This window comes from Aspergillus udagawae (assembly GCF_001078395.1).
Source record: "Aspergillus udagawae IFM 46973 DNA, scaffold_3, whole genome shotgun sequence".
In the NCBI taxonomy this organism is placed as follows: domain Eukaryota; kingdom Fungi; phylum Ascomycota; class Eurotiomycetes; order Eurotiales; family Aspergillaceae; genus Aspergillus; species Aspergillus udagawae.
In genome coordinates this window covers 1,953,543-1,973,085 of record NW_025091266.1, presented here as the reverse complement: position 1 = coordinate 1,973,085, position 19,543 = coordinate 1,953,543, and the positions used below count along the sequence as shown (strand labels likewise).

At 50.0% G+C, this 19,543-nt stretch overlaps 4 protein-coding genes across 4 annotated transcripts; 2 read left to right on the top strand and 2 right to left on the bottom strand.

The window, feature by feature from the left end:
- Window positions 1-1,052: 1,052 nt before the first annotated feature.
- Window positions 1,053-1,334, top strand: Aud_004543 (uncharacterized protein; the record flags this gene model as incomplete). The annotated part of the gene is made up of 1 exon (XM_043289483.1): window positions 1,053-1,334. The coding sequence occupies one exon, from the start codon at window positions 1,053-1,055 to the stop codon at window positions 1,332-1,334; it is 282 nt and encodes a 93-aa protein (XP_043145418.1).
- Window positions 1,335-3,039: 1,705 nt separating this feature from the next.
- On the bottom strand, window positions 3,040-7,785 carry Aud_004542 (uncharacterized protein; the record flags this gene model as incomplete). Its single annotated transcript, XM_043289482.1, has 7 exons — window positions 3,040-3,207; window positions 3,260-3,389; window positions 3,447-3,517; window positions 3,571-4,491; window positions 4,557-5,138; window positions 5,588-5,868; window positions 6,429-7,785. The coding sequence occupies 7 exons, from the start codon at window positions 7,783-7,785 to the stop codon at window positions 3,040-3,042; spliced, it is 3,510 nt and encodes a 1,169-aa protein (XP_043145417.1).
- Window positions 7,786-9,928: 2,143 nt separating this feature from the next.
- Window positions 9,929-12,210, bottom strand: Aud_004541 (HET domain-containing protein; the record flags this gene model as incomplete). The annotated part of the gene is made up of 2 exons (XM_043289481.1): window positions 9,929-12,121; window positions 12,181-12,210. 2 exons carry the CDS (start codon window positions 12,208-12,210, stop codon window positions 9,929-9,931), a joined length of 2,223 nt encoding a protein of 740 aa, XP_043145416.1.
- A 4,213-nt stretch (window positions 12,211-16,423) lies between these two features.
- On the top strand, window positions 16,424-19,355 carry Aud_004540 (lipase/esterase family protein; the record flags this gene model as incomplete). Its single annotated transcript, XM_043289480.1, has 4 exons — window positions 16,424-16,492; window positions 16,547-16,958; window positions 17,122-17,263; window positions 17,309-19,355. 4 exons carry the CDS (start codon window positions 16,424-16,426, stop codon window positions 19,353-19,355), a joined length of 2,670 nt encoding a protein of 889 aa, XP_043145415.1.
- Between the last annotated feature and the right edge of the window lie 188 nt (window positions 19,356-19,543).

The following is a 19,543-nucleotide window of genomic DNA, read 5'->3' as shown; positions in this document are numbered from 1 at the left end:
AGTACGGCTGAGCGGACGGGAAGCCCTGTCTTCCACACCCTGTGGTCGTATGTGCTTGATATGAGGTGGACTATATAGATAAGATGCTTCAAAGTAAGAGACAGAGTCTGGTAGTAAACTTCCTGCACGTAGGCATGGTCCCCGTACATCGACTCGGTGAAGGGAGCATCATTTTTATATGTCTCTAGTGCTATTTACTCTGTCTCTTACTTTGAAGCATCCTCGACAGCTCCGCTTGGCCTCTATCTGAGACGATCTCCGTGGTGGCACCATGATTTGCCGTGTTAAAAACTCCATTTCGCGACCTAGTCACCTGGGATGTCAACAGAGCACCACCCACAAGGTCCCCAATTTCAATTAAGCTCCCTGGATCCCCAACCGATTAATACTATGGGAAAGAATGTTTTTTTTCCCCACTCCAAGGTCGGGCCGTCCCTGACGTTACATCGATGGGGCCAGTCCGGCCATGCCCTTGCGAGTTGGCACTCTATTCTAACCAGATACGAAAATCTCCTGTGTGCCTGTTTTCGTGGATAAGAGCGGCGACAGGGTGAGACCTCACTGACTGCGCTCCATGACTCAATTCAGGCCCAGTGGTTGGATAGATCCTTACCTGGAAAGTGAGTCCCTTTGTCCATCAAGGTTACCCTGTGACCAGGCAGCAACTTTCGACCACGTCGCCTGTTCGCCCGACGCCGGCGGTCTTAGCTGTATAAAGAAGCAGGCTCCCCACCAGGCTAAGCGCTGAGATCCAGCACCGAACCTCAGCACGCAAGTGGTATATCCTTGCCCGCTAGTAGCAGCCAGGATCAAGCCCGCTGCTTCCCAACATATTAATATCTTCATTTCCCAGAGGATTAGCGCCTGCCACCTTCCCCTTTACACTCACCAAATACCCTTCCAGTATTCCTGCGTGAGTTCCAAAGGTACGAAACCCCCTTCCTCCCATCTTTCTTTCTTGATCAGCCCTCTTCTGCTCTTCATCATTTTTTTTTTTCTCTCTAGGGCTAACTACACCACTCTATAAGATCATCGCCTGATCCAACTCCAACATGAAACCCCTCACCTACCTCTCCCTCCTCCTCGGCATCTCCGCAACCACCGCCCTCGCCGCTCTCCGCCCAGACGCAACACCCGATGAGGTCGCCGCGGCGCAAGCCGAGTGCGGGCCCCTGGGCGTGATGAGGATCGACCCAGCAGAGCTGCCCGAGGGCGTTATGATGTCTGACGTCCGCATGTGCGCCGACCATCCCCTCGGCCCCGGGGCGTACCCAGGTCCGGGTCCTGGGGCTTTCGCCAGGTTCCGTCGGTTCTTGCCGAGTTGGGTGTTTTGAGAGGATGGCCCGGGAGCTGGGTCGAGGCCGTGTAGGTAGTCCGGCACGCAGGCTTCTTCTGCTCACGCGCGGGCTAGTTTTTCATACCCGGTCGGGTTGCCTGCGCTGTGCGGTGGGAGCAGCCTTTTGGGAATGGAACTCTTGGAAATGTATGGTGTCGTTTGATGTTGATTTTTGGAACAAGCTTGATTGATATAGTCTAGCTGGAGGATAATATTCAGATATGCTGGCATGGAACGTTCGCCCCCAAGTCGACAGTCAATTGTACCGGCACTTTCATGTGGCGCTGCATAGACTACACTGATGGAACGGAGAACTTGGTCCTTAAGGAGGCAACACACTGCAGAAAAGGCGGATGGGAATCTTTGGGGCGGCAAGACCACCCTATACCACAAAGATGACGATAACGCGGCCTGAGCGTCCTAGAATAAAAAACTACGTCAGTGACAACTGAAGGTGAATGGGTCATTCGGGGTAAAAGGATTGACATACCAGTCAGCGATATCGAACTCCGAAAGAGAAATCAAGTTCCAACATCCCTCCACTTCAAAGTTCTCCCGCAGTTTGCTGCAAAATTTGTCGACGTAGTAATTCAATTGCTGGGATGTGTCCATGGGGGCCCTTCTGCGGACGTCGGTCCGTTCCCATGAAACGGATTCGGTAGGGGGAAATCAGTGAAGTAACATAATGGAGCAGGGTTGAAGAAAGATGACGCAAAGGCTAATAAATCTTGGCTTCCTGCCTTAAAACCGACCTGGATCGCGCGGATGCCCCATTGAGAAAGTTGTGCGATGGGCACAATGGGTTCGTCGATTGACATAGGGAGGCTAACGAGACGTTCAAGATCTGCACGAACGGCCTGGATTCATCTTGAGATGCCATCGTCCGATATTATAGCCCTTTATGTGGTGGGATCAGTGGAGTGAATGAGATGAATCAAGACGGCGATGATGCCTGTGACGCTTAATATAGGTAGGTTTTACATACCTGCTGATCATACTCATATAAATATTAATTGCTATCGAAGAGGCTTCGTTATTTGTGTTCCGAGTGGCCTCTGGACCGGCTCCCTTCCGAGCTGCCGTGACACTTAGCGGGATTACGTAGGAACTCATCCCATCAGATTTTCTCAAAAGGTTCTCCGTTGCGGACAGTCAGCGGGTCAGAAATTAAAACTACGATGCACTCCTGGCGATTTGGACGCTTGTAGTCACGTCAGCACTTGAGGTGTCGGTCCGTACTACAAAGCGGGGGCAATGCTAGCTCTAAGGTAGATCCATAAGAATGCAACGAAAAGAAGCAGGGCATTAGGTTACTGGCATAGTTTCCCCAAATAGAAGTTCAATGGCAACCAGGTATTCTCAAAAGACTGACATTGAGATCTGAACTTATATACCTTAGTCGAGTCGTTCAGCCATCCTCCGCGAAGAAGACCTTTTCGGGTAACCAGTTGTCATTGCATGATTTAAATCGCGTACTGCAACCATTCAACATGGCTATCTCATAACGACTCAAGTCCCAGCTATCCAGTTCGATGTTGTCTCGGATTCTCGACGCGCTTACACTCTTGGGTACCACGCTTGTACCCCGCTGGATGGCCCATTTAATTCTTTGGTGCCAAAAGAATATCAGCATATACAGAGTGGACATGGCACGAAATGAGGAAATTATGACCGGAGGAAAGAGGGGGCCAGAGGGGCAGCGCTCACAAAATCTGTTGTGGTGATTTATCTTTCAGCCGCGATACCTCAAGTACCGTCTGGTCCTGTAATAGCGGGGACTCAGTGGAACCCAGGCATGAATATGCCGTGCAGTGAATATCATGGTTATTGCAGTACGTGAGGAGTAGGCGAGAGGGCCAGTACGGGTGGAGCTGTAGCACGTCAGCAGGGGCTGAGTCAAGCTACTACGGATCTGGCCGTTACCTCAATTTGATTGACTGCAGGGACGACCTTGCAGGATGGATGATTCAACAGTCGCTGGAGGTGGGCGATGCCGAAGTTCGAAACCCCAATGTTTCGCACGACGTGTGGTTGTAGTTGTTGCATTGCTTCCCTGTATGAATCAGAGTTGTGGCCGTGAGTTACTTCTACGTACTATACTGTGCCGTACCACGTGTTGACAAAGTTCCAATTCTTCAGCTGGGTGGTCTGATCGTTGGGGCAGGTGGATACAGGCCAATGCTTGTGAGGTCAGCCAGTGAATCCTCGCAGATGATAGCTCGAGGCGCGTTTACCATGAGATAAAGGTCGATATAGTCCATGTCCAGCGCGTCTAGAGACAGTTGCAGAGCACTCTCAACACGGGTATGCCATCTGTTGTCGAGTTTAGTTGTGATCCAAATCTGCTTACGTGGCACACCAGAATCCTTAATGGCTCGGCCAATCTCGTGCTCATTCTCGGAAGACTGTGCTGCATCAATGTGGCGATATCCGACATCTAATGCCGTACGAACAGCCTTGTATACCTGCCCTGGCGTCTCGGCTCTGCGAGTACCCAAGCCAACGGCGGGGATTGAGGCTCCAGTATTGAGCCAAAATACTTTCTCCCGGTAGCTGGGATAAGCGAAGGAGGTCGAGGAGGAAGAGGTAGAGAAGTTGGCGGCAAACCCTCTACTGCTTCCGGATATTTTGGACAAGAGTCGGCTGTTAGTGGCAGCACCCAAACCTTCGGCTGAAGAGGACAGCAGCAGCGGGTGCCGCACCTGCCGGCTCGCAAGCGACGCGTTGATAGCGTCCACAACAGAAACTGTATGCAGCGCGTTTCCTAAAGAGGATGAAAATTCAGGTCGACGACCCGATATCCAGTCGCCGAATTCTCGGGCCATGGTTTGGATCACTTGTTTTTGCCCTGGCTGATGTTTGACCTTTAACGTCTCAAAGCCATTGTTGTCGTGATGGGTGATTTGACACCCATCCAGATGAAGCGTACCATTGGTCCCTGTCACTGTGATAGACTGGATAGGTCTATGGGCGACGCGGGACAGGCGTATATGGCCGATGCACTTTTTTGCTCCCCAGTCCATTAGAATGTCAGAGACATCATCCCCGCCATATCTTTGGCCACGTCGAACAGAGGAGACCTGGTGTGCCATAACGGAGGTTGGCGGTCCGAATAGCCACACAAGCATGTCGAGCATATGACAGCCCAGGTCTTCCTATAGATAATAGACAGGTCACTTTCGCTGTATTACACGCCTGACGGGTGCAGGGCTTAGCCTACCGTGACTCCGACACTGGATGCTGCACGCCATGTTTCCTCGAGGTTCGTTATATTGAGGGCGAGGCTCGCCTCAACCGCCGCAACTTCTCCAACAAGCGGGAGAAGGCTCTTAAAATGCAAAAAATGTGGTTCGAATCGCTTTTGGAAGGCGATTCCAATCCCCACTGGCAGCCTGGTCATCCATTCGTAGTCTGCAATGGATTCTGCAACAGGTTTCTCCTTTAGGACCGCAATGCCCTTTGCTGCAAGGGTGGCGATGCATTGAGCGTGGGCGCTATGGGGCACAGACACAATGGCAAAATCCAGTATGTGGCTCTGTAGCAGCTGTGGTAGTGAAAGGTAGGTGGGGATTCCCTTGTGTGTCGCGGAGAAAGCCTCCAGCGCCACGCGATTCGTGTCACAGACAGCGGTTATTGAAACAGACGGATCTTCAGAGAGGCTGAGAAAATGGCTTCTGTAGCCCCGGTATCCGAGACCCACCAGTGCAATGCTGTAGGGTCGCAAGGTTACAAAGTTATGTGGAACGTGACTATAAGGGGTGGGATACCAGGTCGCTAAGATACGCCCAGCCGAGCGCCGCGCCTGGCTGTGAAATGACCGAGATGTCAGCATTATGTGCTCTTCCCTGCTAAGTGAGAGGCTGAGTGAGTCTCGAGATTTCTACACTGCAATGCAGACTCGCCATTTAACGCGAAGGTGGACAGTCAGATAAATCGCTCTTTGAGGAACGGCAGCAGCGGCAGAGCCTCACGGCACATTCAGCTTATGACTTCGCAAAAGCAAAAAACAGATCAGGCGGATTCGAGAGCTGTGTGTCGACAACAGGTGTCAAACAAGACCAGGGACCCTTGCCCAATGTGAGCCAATAAATAATTGGTACCAAGCCCGGTCGCCTTGTCTTCTTTATACGTTGGATTGACTCAGCATTCGGAGGCATAACTAACTAACTAATGTCGGCCTCCAGTTAATGCATTGCGATGCGCCACTGACAGAAGGATATTACCGTTCTGCACGCAGAATGGTGACCTTACCTCTGTTTTAAGACTCGTGCATAGCACAAAGAGCCGGCGGCGGATATTGCGGATATTGCATAGCATCGCCCAGCCAGAGGTAGACTTCCCCGCTTCCCTCCCGCGAATCGTCCGTTCGAGGAACTCAGGCTTGAGCATGCGGCGAGAATCTACTATAAGGCAATCTGGATTGATTTCTCCATCGTTCCGCGTGCGGCGCGCAGCGGCGACAGGGTATGCGCAATGCAGGGCTGTATCCAGCTCGCCATCCTTCGCCAGTATGTCTGCCAAGGGCGTCGATTCTATATGGTAATTAGCGAAGCAAAAGGCTATCTTGAGACAGGGCAGGATATCATTTCCCGGGTAGGGGCGTTCACGCTCCGGACATTCAGCTTAATATAATCCTCGACAGGTTTCTCAGTATTGGCTATTCTATCTATTGCGGATTCCTCTCTTCTGATCTCGTATGACAAACTAACAAGACGTGCTTGCTGCTTCCTTTTACGTGTTCTTGATAAGCAGCTTCAACTGGGCGACTGAAATGCGGTGTTTTATACCGCTGAGCGTCTTCTTGGGAAGGTTCAATTACAGTACTTGGCGAAATTTCCAACCCTGACAAGATACCTAGGCAGCCCGTACCCTACCTTGAGTGTAGCAACCATCATCCCCCCGTCAGGAGGGAAACAAATCGGACACGAAACTGCAACCCATCGCAGGGGTCACATATTCAAGGCGACAAAACTGACCATAGATTCAAATTTCACAGGATGAAGTCTCCTGACTCACCCTCACCCACCCAACCATGAAGCATTCCTCTCTGTCTTCTTCCTTCATCTGGACCCCTTTTCAACATCCCCCTTACCCCGTGGCTGACCCCGAAAGGACCAACGCCCAGCTCTTCTCGCTTCCAAGTCACGTCGAATACAGTCCTTGAGAGCCCGGATATCCGGCGGCCGCTCGCGAATGAGCCGCTGCTTCTCGTTGAAGGCAACCCACCACGAATCATCAACGCCGCGCGTATGAGGAAGCAAATGCCAGTCCCAAAGGCTCTTCTGCTCCTCGCTGCTGAGATTCAGCCAAGCATATAAATCCTGCCGCGCTGTCGATCGCTTCTTGCAACCCGGCCCGCCTTTTTGCACCGCTAGCGCATCCCACCTGCGCAGGACGCCTCTTTTGTCCGTGGCAAACTCCACGTCTTCTGGCCACTCAAAGACTGTCGCGCTCAGCTGAGGCCCGGCCTGGTAGACGTACGGCCCGGCGTCCTGCCCCCAGAGCCAACACCACGCTTTATGTACCCGGGAGTCGTCGCAGCCGAAGCCGTAGCAGATCAACACAGTTGGAATCACTGTAAACGCAATCACGTAGAGCTGGGTTGCGAGCCGCGCCATGCCTAGTGTGACGACGTGGACAGTGAATGCCACCCACCCGATCCATTGTGCCATGCGATACACGCCGGGGGAGCGGACGGGGGTCTCGGTGACAAAGACCCCGCGAAGAAGATGCTCGGGAATGAACATGGTGATGGCCCGCGAGTCAGGCATGACGACCAGGATTTTCACTACCTCTGGGCGCCACCGTGGAGGGGCGGAAGAGGAGGAGGAGTCCGGTAGGGGTCGCGTCGCCTTCGGGTCTTTCTTCCGTTGCTCTTCCCATTTGTCGAGGGCGCTTGCATAAGTTGATGGAAGTGGCTTTGCGGCGGCAACAGATCTGTTAATTGCGTTGCGGTTCTCGTGTATCATGTAAGAACGGACGAGAATGAGTAGGATGATGGCAATCGCGTTCGCAAGGCCGTACCAATCCCCGGACAGAATCGTCATCGCAAGGAAAAACATTGTGAGGGTAGCTGAGATCGAAGCCGGAACAAGCACGTACGACCACTGGTCAAGTTGTGGTGGCGATGACTTGTTCACTTCCCAGTAGACCAGGCTGCGGGAGACGTGGAACTCTTGCGCTTGCATCCACCTGGTAAACCATGCTGCCAGATTCCCCGTGACAATCCCGCTAGAGACGTTGTATAACGTGAATGCTGGCTGTTTGGCACGGAATCTGTCGCCTGCAAACACAAATCCAGCAAGCAGGGGCATATACTCGAGCCAATAACTGGGGGCAAGCCGGCCGACAGATATATCCACCTCATTCGCACCTAACAGAGTCAGCAGCCCGAGAGCATCGATCTCAAAGGGGGCCCATTCTGAAAGACCCTTCCAAGGATAAAACATGGCTATTTCTGAGGCTGTTCTAGTGTCGTTGTCAGAATGGCCAACATGCATGCGGTGAGAGCGGGGTTGGTTAGTGAGAAGAGGGACGATGTTAAGGTCAGCCATGTAAGGCTCTGGCCAATTACGCCTGCATTGCACCCAACATGGGCGATTTTCGAATCTGCTAAGTCACGGAGTTGAATCAGGATTGCTCTCATATGCATGTTTGCTATGCATCCTCAAAAGGCTGCGGACAAGGCTGCGTCAAGGCAGATTGTGCTGTTTACCCTCGTATAACCTTGAAATGGCCACATCAGGCTTTGTCGGTGGAATATCCTAGTTGCGTTTAGCTCTAAATTAAGGGGCCGCCATGTGCGCCTTTCACAACGTCAGCAGTTATGCGACCTCATCATATAGCTGGTAGAAGCGCAGAACAAGGGATGTACGTAATCGCTCCATCTGCCTCTAAGCCAGATCGTGGACCTCAAAGATTTTAGTTGTACCAACCACGGCGCTCTCTTGCGATAGTTGACGAGCCATATCTCTTAGTATTCCTAAAGGGCTTTCCTTAACTGTTCTGAGCCTTAAGGGGTCGGCCTTTTTTTGGCGGTTCAACCTCGGTTCTTGCCATCTGCGGTTTTATTGAAGTCAAGATGATATTTTCCTGTTCGACGACCCTGACTCTTTCCTACTACGGTTAAACTAAGAGACGCTAAATGGAATGAAGCCGGACGACAAGCATCTGTACAAAGCAAATAGATCGCAGTGCATTATACTTTCCATTGATGCCTCGGCCAATATAATAAAATATCCCCAAGAAGTCTCGAATACCGTCATTAAGAATTCATAAAGGCAAAACGTCACCCGGTTAATAAGTGCCCCGAGAACAAGTAGATCTTAGTGACAAGGCCGGTTGCATGCGCCTCTGACCGAAGAGATACACTACACGTATAAATATCTTCAGTCCCCAAAACAGAATGCAAAGGTTAAACTTACCTAACGACTCATTTAGCCTTGGTAGCTTTCACATTCTTCTGGCTTGCCCTCGTGCAGGTCGAGCATCTCCCGCACCGCGTGTGTTCGATGGTACCGAGACACTGGGGCTTCTTCTTCTGTTTCTTGCAGGTGCTGCTCCCAGGGTTCTTGCATGTGGTTGTTTTCGAGCTATGTTTGATGACAGGGGCGCCACAGCTGAATTTCCACTGCGTATATTGTTCCTGACACATGGCGCGGTGATTGTCTTCAAATAAAGTCTGCCTTGGTGAGGGGTGCGCGCGGCGAAGGAGGAATTGGGATTAAAGTTCTGGGAGAATGCGGAATTGGAACAGTAAGAGCGGATAGTGCACCGGACTGGGATCACATTTTAAGTACGGCAATCAGGTATAGTTGCGCTGACTTGAGCCCCAGAGTTGAGGACGGAGGTGGGTGGGTGGGTGGCCACACGGGGTCGAGGGACTGTTGGTTCAGTTCTACACGCAGTGGCGGAACGATCAGTTTGATTTGCCAAATTCCCACTTCAAAAGTGCTTTGGGCCTCTGCACACTGCAAGTGTTAATTGGATCCACGTTGTGCGCCCTCATCTAGCTGAGGTTTAGATGCAAGGCTGTGGATTCCCAGTCCTTGGCGTGGCTACAAGTGACAGGACTGGCTGCTCTCATACTGTCCAAGGATATATGTGATGAGGACAGAGCAGACCAGAAAGCGGGGAATACTTACCTGTAGGAAACCAGTCTTCACCCAATCGCAGAGACACAATGCGACTATAGCTGGCTGTAGAAGTAGGGGATGTTAGTCTGTTCTTTCTGTCCACAATGCCAGGCAAGCACAAGGTACTCTATCGAGGACCTCTGTTCAGAAGACCGCTAAATGGCAGAGATAGTAGGGATAGTGTCTGGCGCAATAACTCTGGCCGATGCAAAAGTATCTGAAAATGGTCCGAAGCAAGATAGTAAGGGTCGATTGACGGTTCCGTTTATTCTTTCCTGGGCTTGAGAACGGCAACTCTCACGACAGGCAGCATGGACGTGCAGATCAATTTTGTCCTTGATCATGGTGGTTTAAGGCTAAAGGATACGAGCTTGTGACTGCTGCAATAAAGTAGTCTGAGAACGATGAGAGGAATATGCATTTTGGATTAGAGGCTCTAGTTACTGCATCATGAAGCCTAACCTAAATAAATTAACTCCCATTTGAGATTGCCCAACTTTGCCCAGGCTGATGCTAAGACGTTGCTAATAATACAGAGCCGGTAGCACACTCCAGAGTCGCGTTCTTCGACCAACATTAGCTTTAGAGTGAATAGTGATCCCTGATCGGGCTTTGTGTGGATAGCACCAACCACGATGAACTTGCCCTGTTTAACGTCAAGCCGTGGCTCCCTCCAGGGGTGCTGTCCGCTGACTTTTGCCTGTCCGTCACTAAGTGTAGTGTTTTCTTTGAAAGGCTCGCTTTTGGATCTTTGCCTGTCCTGCGAGATCTCCAGGATGGCCGTGCTAGTCCAAAAGCAAAGAAGCGATGGAGCGATGTCACAGAAACGGATGCTACCCGGAATGTCAAGGGTGGTAATTTCAGTCCTTGCTGTATCCATCCAAGTATGATCTGATGGGTTGTTTTTAGGAGGAAAACTAATTGCTCTGCTGTGGACAACGACACTATCGTTGTGGAACTCAGACAGAACGTCGTCCAGGTTCTCGTGGAGGGGCGTTGGGACACCATCACTGCCTAGTCGATAAAACCTAAGCGGGAGGAGGGTAGTTGAGCCATGGAAGTTCGCGACATCCATAACGATTGATCCAAACCACCCAGTCCACGACCAACTCGGAAAGGGACAGGAAACAGTCTGACTGCCTGCCGCTATGACCTGGCAAGCGGTGTTGCGTCTGAGAGCTTCGTTCCCAACCCACGCTAATGAAAGCTCGAATCGACTTTTCGGCATGCCCCAGAAGAACTCTTGTCCCTTTGAGTGCTCTAGGACCCGAAGAATACCTGTAAATGCATCCATCCAGTCGCCTTCTGAGGAGAGCTGTCGCTGGCGGAATCGCTCCAAGGCCAATGAGTACAGTTTGGACCAGTGGGTGGATGCATTCCCCAATAAGGCCCCCATCGTTATCTCCTCGGCGCCGTCCCGACCAAGGCAGTGTCTGTATATGTTGGGCTGTTGTTTCCAGATAGGCTGTTCCCAGATTGCATCTTCGCATAGAGATGCCCGAAGGCACTGCCAGTAAGCTTGCTCGGGGGTGAATATCAGACATCGTCGCGACAGGAGGCACTCCTGGTATGTCCAACCTCGAGTATTCCACTTGGTGTTTTCCAGATACGATTCTGCACTATGATATGGTTGATCGAGCGACACCGCAACCGTCGAATTGTTGATCGTAAACACATCCTGGGCCGTACGCTGAGGGCCTTGGCCTAGACCCGGAATGCCAGTGGACACTTTATCTGCACCGGCGTTGATGATTGTCACAATTGCCTGTCCGTATATAATGTCCATAGCGGGAATATAACGGCGCTTATCCTCTTCGTTGTCCTGGATGATACATAGCGAATCCACCCAAAGATACTGCTCACCAAGGTCCCTGGTAACCGCCATAGCATCGACTATTGTCGCAGGCATTTTGTGAGACTTTAGTGCCCCTGGTCGGTGGTACAAGGTATAGTTCGCCGTCACCAATTCGTGCTTTTGAGCTTCGCCCCAGACATAGCTCAGCGCCACCCATTTCACATGCTCGGAAGTAGACAAAGCGACGACGCAATCTCTGAGAACATCAACCAACCGAATAAAGGGCATCGAGCGCAGACGCTCCAAGGTGCATCCGCTCCTTTCGCACGAATTCCCATGCTCCTCGATACAGTAATCTTTCCAGAATTTGAATAGTCGCGTGTCAGCCTTGACAGGACGCAGTCGTGCAGAGTAAGGCTCGGCTTCCACCGTGTCCCACGAGTCAAGCATATCGGAAACGTGCACAGGCCCTCGAGTCCCACTGGCCTTGTGGATAAAGCCTCTGCGGTATTCCAGACCAGGACCATACCGCTCGCGAACAGAGACCTCGATCCGGTACAGAGAAGGCAGGTTATATAATAGATTGCGCTGCAACTCCTCGCGCCCCAGTATTGGAACCGCACTCCTTGTTATCTTAACAACAACCTTACCAGATACGGCATCATCATGATGCTTGTCTTCTGCCATAGCAACCAGCCATCCACAGACCCAACAAGTGGCCGCAGACTTTGTAGCTTCCGCAAGCGGGTACATCAAATCAGTTGGCCTATCAAGCATATCCAAGTACTTCTGGATTCCGAGCCAGCTCCAGTCTATGCGGCGGCATTTTGCACAGAGGGCGTCCAGTCCTCCTGCCTGCTGTTGGTTAGCTCCGGCTCTAGGGCGAGAAATCATTTTAATCTCCATGTACATACCTCCTCGACAGCCTGGAGTCGCCTATTCATTTAGGTGGCAATCTATCTTCAACGAAGCACCGAAGATCGGTATGAAATACCTATAGAATCTCTGAGAGAGACTGGATGCCAGCCACAAGTACCGACACCCTACTATTGTAGAAAAAGCCAGTGTAGGCGAGCGCAAAAAGCAAAGTAAAAAGCAACAGGCTCATTTTAGGTCTGTTTAGTGTCACTCGTACCTTCATATTTAATTTTAAGAAAGAAAATTTGAAGATTGGAATGGAGGGTCTGGATCAACTTTCATAGGTTGCGTTGACTCAAGGCACCCTTCGTTGCTTACCTGTCATGGCGCGAAAGGCTGAAGAAAGTAATACAATGTACCTATCAGATCGAGCTTTCAATTCAGGGCACCTATTCGCAACGCCCGCCGAGGAATCTTTTTTAAAAAGGTGAGGCTAACGCACACGGCAGAGCCCGATACGCTGAAACCCGCATCCCCATCAGCCCTCAACCTCTGTCCATTCGATATTCATTTCATAGATTTTAATATGCTGCTGACAATCCACATCACATGCACAAACCCACAGTTTTTTAACCTACTCTATGCCACCACAACTATTGACCAAAAATTTGATTAGATTTTGACTCAATCAAGCAGTTATTCAGTAAAAGAGACTAAACTGGGTGAAGAAAAAACATACGGAGGCGTGCACCAAAAGTTTTGACCCATGCTAGTAAGCTTGGCTGTATCCTGCTGACGCAGCCCCTTAGTAATTTGTATGGTAACGTGTCTCGCTGAGCTGTCGTATCACAGTGTTGGCCAGTGGAGTGATAAGTATATCTCACGCCCTCGATAGTGCCGCTCATGGTGTTGCAACTGTGCTGGTCCGACAGAGCTTTGATGCCACCAGCAAGGTTCTGGCGCATTTGAATAATAAAACCTCCAATTATAATGCAAGACGAAACTCCTCCAAGCATAGCTAAACATGAAGTAACCGGAGTGCGTTCCACTAGGCTGGAATTGAACTCAGTTTCGCTTAGGTTGGTCTCCAGTTGATTGAGGTGTATTTGAAACTATTTGTCTGGCAGCGGTTGCCCCTGGATAGACGAAGGCTAGGAAGAGGCCAGCACGGAAGTTCCAAAGCAACACAGAGTCGCGATCACTGTACTCCGCAGGAAGAACATAGTAATTGTATCCGTTGAAAAAAACAAGACCAAATAAGCAACAGAGACGAGTTAATTCAAGTAGACGACCGTACCAGTCTGGCATTGCTTGAGGATTTGTGGTGTTGTTCCTTGAGTTGAGAAGATGTGAGAACTCTCCTTTTATAGACAAAGAGTTCATTGTTGGTTCAGGAACCTCTTTTTATGTTACATCGACTATGTCAACAGTTTACCAATTCCTATCAAGCAAGGGAATTGACTAGATTTCAGCATCTTGAGATCCGACTGGACGCCCACCAGGATGTCTCAGTCAAAGGGGGTTTCCCCGGCGCTATCACAGCGCTTGTTCCACTTTAGCGATTACTCCCTGAAGTCTACCTCTTATTTGACAGGGAATATCAACAGTCATACGATGTTTGATGACATCTAACCTAGTATCGACTAATGGATGGCCATGGCGCCATTTAAGCACGCACCGAGGGCACGAGACCATAATAGGAGTCATAAACCTCTTTAGATGTTTAATGCGAGATAGAGGAATGAATATTACAAGATATGTATTCTCAAGTATCACCTATTTACAACCTTCTAGATGAACTACTTTCCCTCAGGATCCCATTAAGAAGTATACCGTCCAGAAAAGAACAAAAATGTGCAGTATACAAATGTGAAATGGGCAAATCTGTCCAGCTATGCGTCCCACTTCTAGGGTCTCATGCGATGTAACCTTAAAGAAAAACTAATTTCAAGTGTAGCAGGGATTTGAATTCGCGCTCTGCTAATGTATCGAGGTAAGACTCGGTATTAACGAGCAAAGCCAGTTGACATCGGTCAAGATCAGTGTGTTCTGCTTAATCTACATTTCGGTCGTCATCAACCCTTTTAGTAGCGAACATCTTGAGCGCGCTGTATGTTCTCTTGATGTTTAGGCCATGGGAAGGAGAGGGTGCAGTTCTGACTAGGTAGAGGTGTTGTTGTTATTATTACTGCAATCCGAGTAGTGCTCCATCAGTCAATTCAAGGTCCACGCATAGACCTTCCATGGAGCAATTAACCTTCAACGATTGCCTTGTTGCACTGTGAATGGACTTAGGCCTCACTGTATCCGCATGCGTCATTTATTGATAGTCATGGATCCACTCATTCATTTCAAGAAGCTTGTCTTTACACATGTTAGTGCAATAGAAATACTCCATACCGAAGCAGCAGGATCAGAACGAACCGCTTGCCTTCCTCCAAGCCGTTCGGTTCCCCTATTTCTATTCTGCGTGCGCGGAGTTCCGAGAAACCATTATCCCAAGCAAAGGTGTGGCCCCCGACGGAGGTACGCCAGTGGCTCGGCACGTGACAATATCTTACTCTGGTATCTAGTTTCTAGGACTATATTACTGCAATTAGCTAGTATTAAGGATAGAGAAGACAAATCTTACATAACAGCCTCATTATTATAGTAATAGCCTTTAAGGAACTCTAGATCTATAGTGACCTAGTACTTAACTAGAGTTGCATTTGGTGCGGGTTCAGGCGGGTTCAAGCCTAGTTTGCCCCGAACTGCTGCAATTTCAGGTTCAAAATTTAGAACCCGCAGCCAACCCGGACCTGATGTGATTTGGTTGCAGTTTTCACCGCAAAACCCTCTGCTAGGCCTAGCTAGGCCTAGCTAGGCTGATTATAACTAACCATGGTTAGATTTGGTTTGGTTTCTGGTTGGTTAAACTGTGAATTTTAACTATTTTAACCTTACCATTCCCCCTCTAGGGGGCCCTTAATAGGGGCCTTACCAAGCATGCCTATATAAAATTATTAATTTTATATAAAATATATGGTATCTATGACCATTCTAATCTATATTAGAAATATTGATTTAATATCTATAGGATTGAATGGGTGGTGGTTAAAAATCATTCTTTAACTATAGTAATTATCGGAGGTTGATATACATATGTACATATAAACCACCACCACTTTTATACCAACCTATGACAGATATGATTATTCCCATATATCTCAATAACCACTAGGTATTTTCTAATAATTTTAATATCATTAGATAGCTTGAATTAGGGGCTATCTAATGATATTAGAATTACTAGAATATCTATAGAATCCAGTGATTTCTAGGTAAAACAGTGTGGGTTAGTTAAATGGGTTGGTTAAAACCGCAAAAACTGTAACCAGCAGTTTTAACTAAACCTGAATCGGTTCCACCCCATAGAAACTGAAACTGGTGCAATTCCCTAGGCTAGGAACCGACCCCGCACTGCTGCGAGTTCGGTGAGGGTTGGTTGCGATTTTTGCAGGTCGGTTATGCAACTCTAGACGGGAAGCCCTGTTTTCCACACCCTATGGTCATATGTGCTTGAAAGAAAGGAGTTGGAGATGATATCTAATCATAATCAATACAAATCTCTACCATAGTTGTGTTATCATCTAGATGGGAGTAAAGCTGCCTCTTGCACACAGCGGTAGTGGCCCTCGTGGTGGTACAGGTAACTCCTTTCGGCATCCATAGAGTGCCAGTATAGTCATAGTCTGTTTCTCTTGGCTGCAAGAGGTTTTTCTGACACAGGCCCACAGCATTCTCAGGGTTCTACGTCATGGAGTTGAAACCATTCCCAGACCCAGTTCCTCCCCGACCTGCGTGGCATAACTTCCTATCTAATCACCTTTCTCTTGTGCTCGATTCTTGGTTCCGACGATCTCAACTTTAAAACCAAAAGAGGACTAGCGCATCGTCTGTGCCCAATCAGGCGATGACATCATCAGCTGCTTGCTTGCCCCTTGCTGTCTCTCTCTCTCTCTCTCCCTCTTCCTCCTGTCTTCCTGTCTCGCTCTTTCGCGCTCTGTGTCTTAGGTCTTATCTCTTGTGGATATCGCTCCCTATAATTATCCCTGGTATAAGAAGTACAGTCTGGCCATTCTAAGTACCCAACATGGGATGCAGTTGATATCATCAGACATTCTTTCCACTGCATTTATTATCCTCGCCCCTTAGGCTCAACCGCGGACCGCCCGACCTCGGTTCCGGTTCCTGATATACACCCCAAACAGAAGGGACTCTGACTCTCGCAACGTCTCGTCCACCGACAGTCACGTCATGACACTGAATACGGTCGCATTGGGTGTCTCCCTTACACCTACCGTCGTCGCGACTTTGGTCTCTCATGTACGTATCGCTAAGCATCTTCTCCACCCGTTCACTGACAGCCTGAGTTGATAGTATCTGCATCGGAAATCCCGTCGCACGAAACCCACCGTCCACATCTCCTACGACGAGGCTATCCAGGTCATTCGTCAATTCCTCAACTATGCTGCCAAACACACGGTTGAGGATATCCAGGCCTTCACAGCTCAACGAGTTCCCGCCCCTCATTGGGTTAAGACAACCAAGGTCCTCATTCCAGAGCAGTACCTCTCCTCTGCTGCGACCGCTCTTATCAACCAGCTTGGTCCGAAAGGTATAGCGCGCGTGGGGGGAGAGAAATGGTGGCAATGGCGTGGACCGTCGGACGATCTCAGAGGAGAGTGGATCGAGATGAAATCGGACTACCAGGAGAGGGAACGCTCGAACAACCATCCGAGCGGGAAGCGCATCATGTTATATCTCCACGGCGGTGCCTACTTTTTTGGCAGTGTGGAGACCCATCGGTATCAATTGCAGCGTCATGCTAGAAAGCTCAAGGGACGAGTATTTGCACGGTACGATGGCCCCTCTTCTATTTAACAATATACTAATTGCGTAGTGAGTTACGCCCAGTCATAGAAGGTAGAATGATAGCTAAAACCTACGAATAGCGGAATATCGTCTGGCACCGCAGTTTCCCTTTCCCTGCGCCCTACAGGACTGTTTGGCGGCTTATTTGTTCCTTCTCAACGAACACGATCCGACAGAGATCATCTTTGCAGGAGACTCCGCAGGGGGGGGCATGGTGCTTTCGTAAGTGTCATATCTACTGCTCTGGAGATGCACTAATTTGGGCAGGATATTGGTCACCATACGCGACCAAGGACTACCTTTGCCCGCCGGAGCGATCCTGATCTCGCCCTGGGTGGATCTTACACATTCTTTCCCCAGTGTGCTATCGGACTGTCCAGGTGACTATATCCCACCGAGTGGGTTCCGATATAAGCCCTCCGCAGCCTGGCCGCCTCCAAACGTGGATGAAATTCGCGCGCTCAAGAACGCAAAGCAGAAATCCCCAGAGAGCGCCGCGGAGGAAGCCGTGCCAAAAGAGAACAGCCAGGCTCAAGAGACAGCAGTGAAAGGGTACACAGTCGAGAAGGACGGGTCAGGTCGGACAGAACCTACTCCGCCGGTTCATCAACGTGCAGAGGATGACGAGACCAAGGTCGTCCAAATCCCTATTGACGGTCAGACAGTCGAACTCAAAGACCAGATTCAAATGTACGCACCGAATCACCTCATCTCTGACCCACTCGTCTCTCCGGTACTCCAACCGTCGCTTGGCGGTCTACCCCCACTGCAGATCCTCGTCGGGGGAGGCGAGCGGTTGAGGGACGAGCAGTTTTACACTGCTCACAAAGCCGCGAATCCGACAGCATACCCACCAAGTGACAAGACACTTGACGAGTATGATCCGAAACGTGAAACCTTACACAAATATCCTGGTACGCATGTCCAGTTGCAGGTATGGGACGATCTCTGCCACGTTGCCCCGACCCTTAGTTTTACGCGTCCGGCCAAGTACATGTACCGATCGATTGCTCAATTCGGTGCCTGGGCTCTTGCATGTTCTCAGACTTCTGAGATTGCCATCCTCGACGATAATGATATCTCCCCCATCACCTCCTCCAGTGAAACAGACAGTCGCGAGGCAGCGACCAAGGGCGAGAATAAGGATAGCCCAAGACCGCCCGTTGCGTCCGTCGGCAAGGCTGGTGATCCACTGCCCGTATTTAAAGATCATATGATCCGCCAAAGAGTCGACAAAAGAGGTCGTATATATCCGCTCGATCCCCCTTCCTCCTATTCCGTCCTAGAATTCCCGCGGGATCAGATCGGCGTACCGAACCCGGAACTGGTCCGGAAATGGATGGCTGCAAAGGAGGAGTGGGATATCAAATTTGCCAAGATCAAGCTGCGAGTGCAGAAACAGCGGCTGGAAGAACTGGCCCACGGATTCCAGGACTTTGAGGGGGATACTCCTCCTCCAAGCTCCTTGGCGGCAAGAAGACTGGCTCCGGGTGTATTGCCCCAAAAAGGCGCAAAGGATCGGAAGAGCTACCAGATGACGATGTGGAGTCGGATGGCTAGCAAGCATGACAAGAAGACCCTCGCGAGAGAACAACACAGGCAGATGGAAGAGGGTCGTTCGAGGCTGACGAGTGTTGACGCTGGACCAGCAGGGGCGTCCATGGATAGACCGAGATCTCAAGATCATGTTGAGTCGTTTCCGACCAAGGATTCTAATAAGAACGTACAAGCCTATGGAGGGAAAGCACAGGAGGGTCTGCGAGAAAAGCAGGAACCATCTAACGGTGCTGAACACGATACCAACCGATCTGAAATCTCGCGTCCGGCATCATCGAATTGGGCAAAGTCCGACAATCCTATGATCGTTTTGCCCAATTATGAAAGCAGGCAGTTCAACGCAGATAATGCCAGCACAACGACTTTGCTACATGCTGCTGGAACTATTCCCGCTCGATCGGAACAGCCTCGGCCTGTCTCTCAGGCCGGTTCCGGGACGATTCGCAGCGCCATGACCGCCGACCGAGAAGATGCCAGTACCATTGATGATGCGAGGTCACTAGCTGTGACCACGATAACCGTGCACGACAATGCGAGTACCCGGGCCGTCCGTAATTCCACCGGGGTAGTCGGCGTGGTCAAAGATAGGAATTCGACTAATGGTTCTGTCGAGACGTTGTCTGCGCCTAGACCGTCTGGGGATCTGGAATCTTTCCATTCGGCCAATGCGAATTCGGACGCCGATGCTCATTCTGTCCGTGCTCGTCCGAATATGCCTGATCGGGAGGTGTTCAAAACCGCAGATGAACATCTCTGATTCTAATATATATGGCCTTTATATAACACTGTGTTGTATACCACTGGCCTATTACCCAATGATTTGATAAGTCTATATAGCTCTGAGATTCCCAATACAGATATTCGACATGAGCATCCTGAAAAGGCTACATTCATACGCGGTAGTGCTTCTGTTGACACTGTAGTGAATATCTCTAAATATTCCTG